At 31.2% G+C, this 12,800-nt stretch overlaps 1 protein-coding gene across 2 annotated transcripts in view; it reads right to left on the bottom strand.

Annotated features, from left to right (window-relative positions):
* The window catches only part of Hrs (Hepatocyte growth factor regulated tyrosine kinase substrate), a 92,091-nt gene that overhangs the window by 27,858 nt on the left and 51,433 nt on the right, over positions 1-12,800 (bottom strand). For both annotated transcript variants that reach the window (XM_035364759.2, XM_035364760.2), the window contains 3 exons: positions 6,495-6,545; positions 5,007-5,207; positions 519-726 (listed from right to left, as the gene is read on the bottom strand). In XM_035364759.2, the coding sequence (XP_035220650.1) occupies positions 519-726; positions 5,007-5,207; positions 6,495-6,545 (460 nt within the window). The remainder of the gene's footprint in view (positions 1-518; positions 727-5,006; positions 5,208-6,494; positions 6,546-12,800) is intronic.

Raw genomic sequence — 12,800 nt, 5'->3', positions numbered from 1 at the left:
TTTAGAACAGCGGTTATTTCGTATGACCGTCAGGCTTTCTATTAATGAAATAATAAAATAAAGCATAAAAAATGAATTACTATCTCTTCAAATATTTCATATAATTCACAAATAAAATCAATATTGAAAAAAAAAAATTATGAAGGGAGAAGAATACAAATGATTTTGTTCCAGTTTTAAAAATTTTCCCATTAGATTACAGAGATCATTCTTTAAGCTCTACACAGAGTTTTGAATGTTGGTAAAATACTACAAAAAATGAATACAAAACTAGATACCTTTCAAATCTACATGTTACAAAAAAGGCATGCTTTTCTTTAAGAAAATAGATTCATGTATGACTCTTACTTTAGCAAATATATTACTTTCAATTAATTTCAGAAAAAATTACATAAATAAAAAATTCACAGCAAATCTTATTACCAGTGTCATTTTATAAAATTGATAAAAGTTATAAAAAATTATTACATTTAAATTATTAAATTGAATCTACATATATGTATTGCAAACTGAACAACCTCTTAAATCATCCTGCTCTTGAACATATTTCAAAAGTTGGGAATGCATGTTAGTTATATTCATGAAAAGTGCCTGCACATGAGTATCATTAGCTATGGGTCTTCCTCTGCTAGAGTTGCTTTTCATCCGATTGACGAAGATTTCAACAGTTGTTCGTAGATTTGCTAAGAAATCTGCAAGCTCATCCACATCTCCATTTTGATATTTCTAAAGCAATTTAAAAGGTATGAGAAACAAAATACCATTTTTAAAAACCTCTTAAATATTACAAAATGCATACAAGCTTTTTATACAACATCCAGTAACATACAAAAGATTAAAAAAAAAAAAAAAATTGATGGCAGTGTATTCAGAGATGTCCAAAGACATTTTTTTAAAAATATGTTCAAAACATAATTCTCATTATTAGTAAAATGTAACAAGCTTTTGCTCTAAGTGAATTTTAAATTATGGATCTAAGTAAAGACATAGTTGCTAATTTGGAAAATGGGTATCAAACCTGCATCATTATCATTGTATGCAATATAACTTACAACATGCAATGATATGCTATTTATAAGTAATCAATAACTTAATATTTTGCATAAAATATGCAAAAATATTTCATTACCTTACCAACAAAAATTAATTTTCAATTAGTGAATATTTTATGTTTTTATATAGTTAAATCTTTTAATAATTAACCCTCTAAGCTGCTTGATCTATTTATAGTCTGATTTTCACTTTGCATACATTACCTCATTCTTAATTTAATTTATTTATTTATCTGAATTTTTCTCTCATCTTCTGTAATGATCCTCATGTCAGAGGGGTTCCAATCCAATGCCTGCACCCTTCGGTCATTTAACGTGTGCCTGCCACTGTGCGATCACAATAAAAATGTTTTAGTTCTCAATAAAATTCTATGTGAAAGTTTTCTCATTTTTAATGAAACAGAAATTATGTCCAACACAGATACCACCACAAAGCAAAATGTGACCATCTCTTTTTTTTATATACATGCATTATTAACTCTATCACACTATAAATTTGCAATTAAAAAATAAGTAAGCAAATGGTGCCCGCCGTCCAACAGATATTCTACAATGTGCTCTTAGGAACAAAAAGGTTGCCTACCCCTGTGGTAGTATATAAACCAGTAAAGTAAATCATTAACAAAATCAAGATGAGTACTTTAGTTAGATCTAAAAACCTCTGAGGGCTTAACAAGTTATTTTTGTTTTCTTAACTTTAAATTTAATGCAATTAAAAGAGTCTTCAATGCAAATGAACAAACCATTTTCACCTTTGACTTCCTATATGAAACATGGCCTTGTATTTATATCAGAAAGTTTGTAATGATGCAGTATGCTATTTATTGCTTTTAATTAATTATTTATTTTTTGGATGGCAAGACTAAAATTGGATGTTGTCTTAACTGCTTCTTTTCCCCACCATTTTATCTCCCACATTTCATTTAAAAATAGCATTATAGTGACACCACCTATGAAATAGCTAATTAAGTACTTTTCTGTTTTGCTGGCGCAGGCGATAATATCGCCAATAATGGTACAACTGATATCAAACGGAATACCCTCGCTGGTAGCCTCTTATGCCTCATTTTCAAAACAAGTAGCACTTATTTCTTATCAGATTAATTGTTTCTTTCAACACTGCCATACAATTACATAGAATTTTTACCAGATAGTTAAATTTTTATGCCCTAAGGCCATTCGCAGTAATTAAGTCAATTAGGATGCAATCACACCATTCACTCGAAGGCAAAAATATAGAAAAGGCAAAGTCAAGGGTTAAACTTATCAATTCTAATAAGAATGCACTAGCGAAGTAAAACATTGCGGATTTACATAATTTGAGTAAGCTGTTTGTATGAATTTAAATAATTCTTGCATTTGAACTTGTATGACAAATAAAGATTTAACTTGAAATTAATGTAGAAAATTACTGAGAGAGAATTAGATTTTTCTAACGTAGTTTACGTAAGATGAGATCACTTGGGTCACGTGATATGAACCAGTGAATAAGGATACTGAACCATAAAAGCATTGTAAATTCTTAAATTAATGTCTTTTTAAAAATATATTGTCTTTATTTATTGGCTTTTTACAAAATTTTAAAAGATATTAAAATGTTTATGCCTGCAAAATAAAAAAATCCTTAAAACAAACATCTGTTAACATTTGAACATTCATTGTAATTCTAAGAGTATTTTACAGCTTTTGGGGAATTAATGTCTTCTGAACATGGTAAGATTTTCATCTGCGCTGCCAAATTTTATGTATTATATGAAAATTCCAATACTGTTTTTGAAATGGGCAACAGTTTTAAAACAAAATAACCAATATTTATTTTCTTAAGTTTATTTTTAAATTTTCATGTTTAATATTATTATAAACCAGAATTTATTAAAAAAATGCTAAAAATCTTAACCTTATAGTCTTGAGGTTGCAGATATCAAATACTGTTATGAGAGAAATAGTAGAAGTATACATTCATAAAAGTATATCTTTTTTAAAAAATTGCACTAATTGAAAATGCTATTGAAAACTCCTCTTTTAATTGCACCAGTTGAAAATGTTATTCAAAACTCCTCTTTTAATTGCACTAGTATACTGTATGTTGTCGCCAATAAAGCCTGCTTGGCGAGATTTGCGCTGGCGAAATGGAAAAGTACCACTAATTAATTATAAGTGGTAAATCACATACCGCATCATTACTGAAGGTTTTATATAAGAAGATTTTTTCAATTATTATTTTTTTAATCTCATTAATATTTAAAAATTAAACTTGTTTTGATTATATTTTAACAGTCTATCTTCCTTCATCCGCCAGTTTACTCACCAGACTAAACACTCTCTCATGCTTCTGTTTTATATACTAAGTATGAATAAGCTAATTGGTTAATCACTAATGACTAACAACATAAAATGTTAGACCTTTATAACATTAATGAATAGTAAGTTAATCAAAAAGAAATGACACTTTTTTAACCATATTTAAAATTTTCATTCAAGTTAAATTTGATTTTCATTTCCTTTAAAGCAGTTCCTTTCTGCATTTATGCATCAACTTTTTAATAGTTTTTAGCCCAAAGGGACAATTTGCCTAGAACTATTAATTTCGGTTCAGCATTTTGCGTTGAAATGTCAGTTCACTTTTCAAATTGTTGCCAGCAAATATTACAGCCCTATACCATAGAATCTACATTCATAAAAGTATGTATGTTTCTCTCATTGTAATAAAACAATGGTACCTACAGCCATCAAATTTTGAATAACGTACATTTCCACCCAAATATGAGCATTTGGAATTTGTTTTATTATCGATTTCAGATTTTGTAAAACTTTAATGAATTTTTGATTGACAAACTTAATGATTTCAAAGCGAGCAATGGCAATACTGTACGAGAGAAAAAAATTTTATCCCCAGTGCACGAGACTGTGTATCCAAAATTCTAAAGATATGCTCATTTTAAAGTTATTTTGCGATCTTGTTGTTGAACTGAATTTTATGGTTTAAGTGACATTTAATAAATAAAGGTAATACAAAAGATGTTAAAAAAATGCCCCTTTGGGCATAATGTAAAATCTAAAATTTTTATACTCTTTTTTTTTAATACACGCGCATTCTTTAATGCAGCTTTCCTTTAAATACTTGGAAACAAAACTTAGAATTCTCACAAAGTGCACAGCAAATTCATTACTATGTTCCAAGACAGTAGCTACACACTTGACGTGAATAAAAATTACCTCAGCCTAGATCAAAGGGCAATAAATTGAATTAATTCTTAATATATAACCTTTGAATCCAGAATAAGTGAATTTCTTTCCCAATTTTAGTGATTACTTAAATCTATGACCTATTTTCCGATCCTTAATAACATTTTCATATAGTGCAATTAAAAGAGGAGTTTTCAATAACATTTTAACTAGTGCAATTAAAAGAGGAGTTTTCAATAACATTTTCAACTGGTGCAATTAAAAGAGGAGTTTTCAATAGCATTTTCAATTAGTGCAATTTTTTAAAAAAGATAAAAGTCAAATGCGTACTTCTACTATTTCTCTCATAACAGTATTTGATATATGCAACCTCAAGACTATAAGGTTAAGATTTTTAGCATTTTTTTAATAAATTCTGGTTTATAATAATATTAAACATGAAAATTTAAAAATAAACTTAAGAAAATAAATATTGGTTATTTTGTTTTAAAACTGTTGCCCATTTCAAAAACAGTATTGGAATTTTCATATAATACATAAAATTTGGCAGCGCAGATGAAAATCTTACCATGTTCAGAAGACATTAATTCCCCAAAAGCTGTAAAATACTCTTAGAATTACAATGAATGTTCAAATGTTCAGTATTTTTAACTTTGTGCTAGTCTGAAGGAATCACTTTCAAGCTTAAAATCACTAACCACTCAAATGTCTGATAAACTTCAAACACATATACTTGCATCTTAAAACAACACAAAAACAATGAAATACCTCATTTATTCGATTTGAAGGCACTGAATTTGAGACAGGTGCACTTGGAGTAGGACTGGTTCTTGTTTCAGTTGGAGATGTAACAGTTTCATCCTTTGTTTGCTGTTGCTGCTGTTGTCGCTGTTCCCAGTAAGAACGATTTAAATACCGATCAAGTTCAGTATCAACCGGAGAAGGTTTTTTCTCAGGAGCAACAGTTTCCTATTTAAAACACAGCGAATATATGTTTAAAAAGTCATATTCGTTTCTCGCACACAGGAAACTTTCAACAAAAGAAATTTTAAATTCTGTCAAAAATTATATCACTCTTAAAAAAGATACACCAGTTTTAGTTCAAATCTCGGACTACAAGCTATTACAGATATAAAAAATAATAATTTGTTCAATAAATTTCTGCTTCCTGTTGCAACTATGCCCTTAAACATACTTTTCATGACAAATTTAGTTCTACATTTTTTATTAGTCCAAAAGGGCTTTGATTCCTGAGAGATCATTGTTTTCGTTTTGCGTTTTTGTGTTGAATCACTCTGAATGTCCGTTTCACTTTCCAAACTGTTGCCAAATATTATCGCCCTATATTATATTTGAAGAAATTAAATAATGAAGAATCTGCATAAATGTATGTATGTATGTATGTTTCTCTTACTATGATAAAACAACGGTACCTAGAGCCGTCAAATTTTGAATTATGAAATCCTCCACCAAATATGGGCATTTAAATTTGAAATTTGTTTTATTATCAATTTCATATTTTGTAAAACTTTAATGAATTTTTGATTAACAAACTCAAAGATTTCAAAGGAAGCAATGGCAATGTTGTGGAGAAAGCACATTTTTATCTCCAGTACGCAAGACTGTATCGGAAATTCTAAAGATATGCTCAATTTAAAATTATTTTGCGATATTGCTCTTGAACTGAATTTTATGGTTTAAGTGCGAAGAACATGATATTTAACAAATAAAGGTAACACACAAAATGCTAAAAAAAAGCCCCTTTGGAAATAATTTAAAATCTTAAACCTTTCAGATTTTTTTTTATATTTTAAATCGTACAAATATATAGACATCTTTATGCAATGCATTGCTCAAATTAAACTTTAAATATTAATCAATTCTTATTCTTTTATATTTTTATGGCTCTCTAAAATTTACTAAACAATAAACTGGAAGCTATACATGATTTATCTATTGTTATTGCTCTAGTTGTTGCTTTGAATGCATACTGAAGACAACAAGCAGGCAGTATCCATTACACCAAATATTAAAAGAGTATATATGGCAGACCTCCTAATTAGCATGATTACCTTCACAGCTAATAAGATAACAAGTAATCAGATCACCACTAAAATTATCTTGGTGAACCCTCATTCAGATTCAGGTTTAAAAAAATGTTAAAATAACTATAATAAATAAATAAGTAAATCACAATATTAACAAGAAAAAAAAAAAAATAGAAACTAAAATAAACAATGCTGCTTTTAATATTACCTCAGGAATTGCAAAAGGAGCATAGGATGATGATTTAGATAGTTTTTGTTTCTGCAAGAGGGGAAAAAAATAATTTTAGAATGTTTAAACAAAAGTATCAGATAAGCAATTTAACATTAAAATTTGCAAAATACCTTAACACGTATTTTTTAAATGACTTAAAAAGGAGAGATGAAAAATTAGCAACCGCCTTCACCGGGAATCGAACCACAGACCTTTGGAATACCAGCCCAGTGTGTAGAACCACCACACCATGAAGGCACACCAGGAAGGTAGGAGAAATACCTTATATACACCCCCTTTTAAAGGGCGACTAGGGTTTTTAGAGAACCCAATCGCCAAATTCTGGGTGAGAAGAATCATCTCCAACACCCTTTTTTTAGTTCGAGCGCACTTGTAGAGTCATTAGATTAATTGGAAGGAGGAGAGATGAAAAATCAGCAACCGCCTTCGCCGAGAACCGAACCACAGACCTCTGGAATACCGACCCAGTGTGCAGAACCACTACACTACGAAGACACGCCAAGAAGGTGGGAGAAATACCTTATAATAGCATTGACTTAAAAGTTCCATAAAATTAATTTCAAATAGTCAGGTAAAAAATATGGATATGCTTTTATAACGAAAACCTATTAATAGCAATTAAAATGTTATTATAATTAATAACTGCTAAACTATGGCATAAAATAGAAAATCAGAAAAAACTGTTCTGGAGCCAAAGAGCTAAATATGTGGTTATCACATTGGGTATTAATTACATTAATGGTGTAATGATAATGTATAAAAATAATCAGTTATACAGTCAAAAGTCATTAATCCAGACTCGTCGGGACTTCGGCGATTCCAAATTATCGATTTTTCTGGATTATAGATTATCAGTTTAAATCTGGTAAGAGGGCATGCAGAAATTATAAAATTAAAAATATGAAACCATAATTTATGAAATAAAGAACAATCATAATCTAAAGGGTATCAAAATTTACAAAAAAAAAAAAAAAAAAAAAAAAAAAAAAAAAAAAAAAAAAAAAAAAGAAGCTTAATATTTATTTGTTTCCTTTATTAAACATTTCTTTCAATGTAAGTTGTTTAAGTTGCATCGTTTTTTATGTGATAATACATTCTCTTTAATTCTATAAACAGACATAATTTCTTGTTCAGTTACAAAGTTTCACTGTTCAAGTCCTATAATTGCTGTGTCGAGAATACAGACTAATTTGTAAATCGAAATTTTTTTGTTTTCAATAACCTCTGTCACTTTGGAAGCGAATTATAATGATGAGGAATTTGATTTAAATCATATCAAAGATGGAGTACATTGAGATGAAATACTACATTTAGTAAGGAATTATAAGCCAAAAAAAATAAAAACATCTGCCCTGAAGATAAGGATAGTGCTGACAGATCAACTTCCAATTCATTGCGCGCTGCGGCGTTAAAGATAAACAAAGTTTAGATAAATAAACGTTAAAGTTTAGATAAACAAAGGATATGCCTTTATCCATTTTTTGCAGCAATTCAACTTTTTGTTTAATGGACTTCGAAACATACTTTCGCTTTGTAGATCCTTTACACATTAGTAAATATATATCAGAAATTGACATAATCGAAAGTTCAAGCTTACTTTTATAAAATTGCTCTAACAGTCTGCAAAAAATAATAAGCCGAATCCAATTCGAAGATTAAGGAACAACGCAATCTGCAACATTAACTGAATTAGATAATTTTAGCTTAGCTTATACTGTCCGTTATACATTAAACGCACATTCACAAACGTATTTTGCGCACGTGCACACGCATATTCGCAGCCGTAAAGGTCTTGCGCGCATGCATCACATTGACAACCCGTCAACCCGACGCATGCGCAGAAAGTTTGTAGCTTTGAGGTCCAGATTATAGATCATTCCGGATTATGGGTGTCTGAATTAACGACTTTTGACTGCATTACTTTTTTCAGCTAATCTTTGGAATATGGTAACAGGTAGTTTGGCGACATTTTGGTAAGGCGATAAAGGTTACTAGCTAGGACTTTAGCAATAATCTGAGAAGTACACAGTTCGAATCACAGATTATTTTGTCTCAGAGAAATGAGAGATCATGAGACATGTAATGTGACATTTTCCGGAAAATTCCAATTGGGATTTTAGCTATTAAACATTTAGAAACAATTTCGCTGCCAAAATGCAGATTCGCCCACTTATTTGTTTGGTGCTTTTTAAGTAAAGAATTGTAAAGAAGAGTAAGAAGAATTGGAATTTTGTCAATTTTCTTTGACTTTTAAGTGAAAATAAGTCGATGTGTACATGAATAAAGTCAAGAGTGTGCGCAATGCCATTTTTGTGCAATTCTGGGATTTTTTTTAAATAGGTTGACGTGTACATGGATACCGTGTATGCACAATTCTTAAAAACGCGACAAGCAGTGGGCGGTTCTGCACTTTCTCCGAATTTTGCACCTAATCTTCGTCATGATTAAGCACTTTTGTTCCATAAAAGTTCTAGCATAAGCATAATTCGGCTAGCAGATTGTTAGAAAAAATGTTGAGTGTGTGTGAGGGGGGGGTAAAATGCCTTTACTTCGTGAAAACAAAATGGCGTCCCAAAAAAAAAAAAAAAAAAAAAAAAAAAAAAAAAACTAGCAGGTTGCTGGAACAGGGTTGTTCGCCAAACTTTCGCCAAGTCACCATAATCTGAAGATTCACCCTTTTTTACTTCCTTGTACGAAGTAAAAAGGAAGTATTATAATCGCGAAAAGTTTCAGGCAGCATATTTCAACGAAAATATCCATTTTGACCGCTATCGAATGCAATTTAACGATGTTTTTGCGTGATATCTGTACGTAAGGACAGAATAAGACTCGTTTCCTCCAAAAAAAATATAAAACTGCTTTAAAATAAATTCTGAAGAGAATTTTTCGTGGCGTCTGTACGAACGTATGTACGTACGTACGTACATACATAACTCGCCTAACTCAAAAACGAGTAGCCTCAGAACGTTGAAATTTTGTATATAGGACTGCTATAGCATGTAGATATGCCCCTCGTATTTTGGTTGCAATCGGCCAAACCAAACGTATATAAATATATTTATATATATATCCACTCTATTACCCGGCTCAGTAATCTCAGTTTCTTTACTCTTATATGTTTGAAAATTGTACATTTTTTTCTTTAAAAATGATTGAATTATATTGTTTTTATCTTCCGGTTAAGGATTTTATGCATTTAGTAAATCTATGTGCAATATTTTTAGAATTATTCAATTTTAAAGTTGTTTAATTGCCGCTAAGTCTGTTTTTAATGGCGGCCATTGATGTTTACATTTGAAACAGGAGACTAGTGGATTTGTTGCCAATCTAGAGAAACTTAGCTTCGCAACAACAAAGATAACGCATTCATTTATTATTGCCAATTAAATCATGCTTAATTCTTTCTGGAATTTTTTTGAGGAAATAACAGTTTGAGATTTACTTCGTAATTTTTAATATAGATATTTTGAGTTTTTATGTATTTTTGCCTTCTTGCGAAGTAAGAACTGAATTAATTAAATGAGAAATACTCAATCGTCTGTGAAAAACTGTTTCTTTTTTGTTTTATTTGCTTAATTTGTTTTATACATAGTTCTAGCTTTATTATAGTATTTGAATTGAACATGTGGCAACGATTAGATAATTCTTTAAATGATATACATTTTGTGCATTCTGAGTTATAATATGAATGAAATATTATACTGTTAAGTAAACCTAGCGCCAGAGTGTCGCTATGGTAAACAAAGTGAATTTTAAAGAATGCATTTATTCTATTGCGGTTTATGCACTGTCAGCGAAGTAGGTTTAATTCAATCTAATAAGTTAAAATAAAATGCAAGAAAAAATGCGTATAATTTAATATTCCGTACAAGGAAGTCATGTGGTGTACACATCAGATTTTTTCTATAAATTATACTACATAGATATATTATTTTTTAAAAAAGTATGTTATTCAGAAACATGGCATTCTGCTTTTAAAACAGGCGATTTTCTACAGAATCTGCTATATTAATTTGAAAAATGATCTTACACTGCATGGAATGGTGACACTTCATTAAACTAGTAATTATTAACCCTTGTAGATGATAGAGATTTTATATGAATTGAAATAGCAGTATTTTCCAGGCATATGAAATGCCATATATCAAAAGGGAACTTTCTGATTATCTGCACCCTACGAAAAGTAGGCAACTCATTGCCGACTTTGCGAATTGGAAAAATATGTTTATTTGGTTATCCTTTATGGCTTACAAGCACCCATCTGCTCAAAAGTAAAAATAGAAACAAGAAATGATAATGAGATTATGTGAAAGGGGAACTCTATGTGGCCTATTTTTATAGCCAATGAATATTGTCCAGAAAATCGACATTTAAGTGCAAATGATATAAATATACATGCATTCAAACACATGCATTGTATGTGCATGCATGAATTGGCTACTGTTGTGTGTATAGTGAAAAATATCCCCATAACATCACAGTTTTATTCCATATTAAAACTATGGGAGCAGATAATCAAAAAGTACCAGCAAAAATTACTGCCTAGTTATTATAATGTAATGTGAAGATGACACAAAGCAAAAAATGGAAAGACTTCACTGTTACTGTTTCTAAGATCCAAAAATATATTAATTTCTGATGGTACCTCCCAAAATAAATTACAGCTTCAAATATACTATTTTTTAACAAATTTTATAAACTTATTATCTGCATTAATGATTTTGATGTTTAGTTTATCCCTACTTTTCAACAGGTGTTTATTTTTACTTAACCCTTACTAACATATGGAAGAAGACACATTTTAGAATGGATGAAAGTGAGTCCTTGAGACTCTTCCTGAAAACCGAAGGCTAGATTTCGAAGCCCTGTCTGGCACACTGGAATTGCGCTTTGGGGAGAAATGTATGAAAGACTACAGCAGGATTCAATTAAAATCCCATCAACAGAAGCCTACTGAAACACTCTTGGAGCTTGTCACGGATATTGAAAGGCTGTCTCACCTCATCTTTACGGAGTGCCTGAGGGAAATCCTGTACCTGCAGTACTTTATTGATGGCATCCAGGATCCTGAAATACAGAGAGCTCTGATAATGGCGGATGTTAACGACATAAAAAGCACTCTGTTGTAAGCCGTGAAATTTGAGTCAGCCCAGCAAGCAACTCGTAGAGATTGCTACCCAGTCAGAGCTGTGCAAGTTCATGAACCAGTGGATCAATTGATGGCTCATTTAGATGATTTATCCAGACAAGTCGATGCTTTGATACAAAGTAGGAGTGAGAACAAACTGGCTCTAAAGTGTTGGAAATGTGGTACTGAAGGCCATATTAGATAGCATTGCAGAACAGCCCAGAGCACGAAAAATAAAATGGATAATTTTACAAGGCTAATCAGTGCTTTGAGACGGAATAGAAGTGAAAAATGCCAATCCTAAAGTGCTGGAACTGCGGTATTGAAGACCACATATGAAGTAACTGCAAAACACCCCAGAGCATGGAAAATAAGACAGACAATTAAATGTCATCAGATGGAAAAAAGTGAGAAGAAACCAAAGTGCTGGAACTGTGAAGCTGAAGGCCACATATGAAGGAACTGCAGAACACCCCAGGGTACAGAAATTAAAATCATTTTCCAACAATGATGGAGGGAACAAATTAATGACCATATCTAGGAACGGAGGTTGCCAGATAATGAAAAACACCGTTTTAAAGCGCTCAAGATTTCTGCAGTTAGTAGCAACAGTAATGGACTATCCATTAATGGGCATATCAATGAAGTTTCTTGCAATATGATTATTGACACAGGAGCTAAAGTTACCATCATTCGGAAAGATTTAGCTCAACAGTTTAAAGATAAACTCATTTGGATGTCATCCTGTGTTGCCCTTTAGGCTGCATCTAGTCATAAAATCGACATAGATGGGAAGTTAAACGTTAACATCATGTTTGGAAGTGCCGCTTACTAACATACGGCATATGTGGCAGAGATTACAGATCCTTGCATACTCAGACTGGACTTTTTAAGGGAATATAATTTTTCTTTGGACTTCAAAAACAACAGACAGCTTTCAGAATCAGAGGAAATAACTACCCATCGTCAAAATGGATCCTCACCTGGAAACGCTGACACTTTGTCTGAAAGACCCAGCTCAGAAAGCTGCCGAAATCATACTAGGGTCAAAAAGAAATGCAAGACTACCAGCTATTCTCCATCTCAGATGCTCTTCGGTCGTGACCTTCATCTGACTTGTGATCTTCTGTTTGATTGCCCTCCGGATGCATCTT

This window comes from Stegodyphus dumicola, chromosome 5, assembly GCF_044657685.1.
Source record: "Stegodyphus dumicola isolate Sdum_Otavi_A_Nest chromosome 5, ASM4465768v1".
NCBI classification, from domain to species: Eukaryota; Metazoa; Arthropoda; class Arachnida; order Araneae; family Eresidae; genus Stegodyphus; species Stegodyphus dumicola.
Note: the sequence above shows the minus strand (reverse complement) of the source record. Positions and strands in the feature narration are given on the sequence as shown.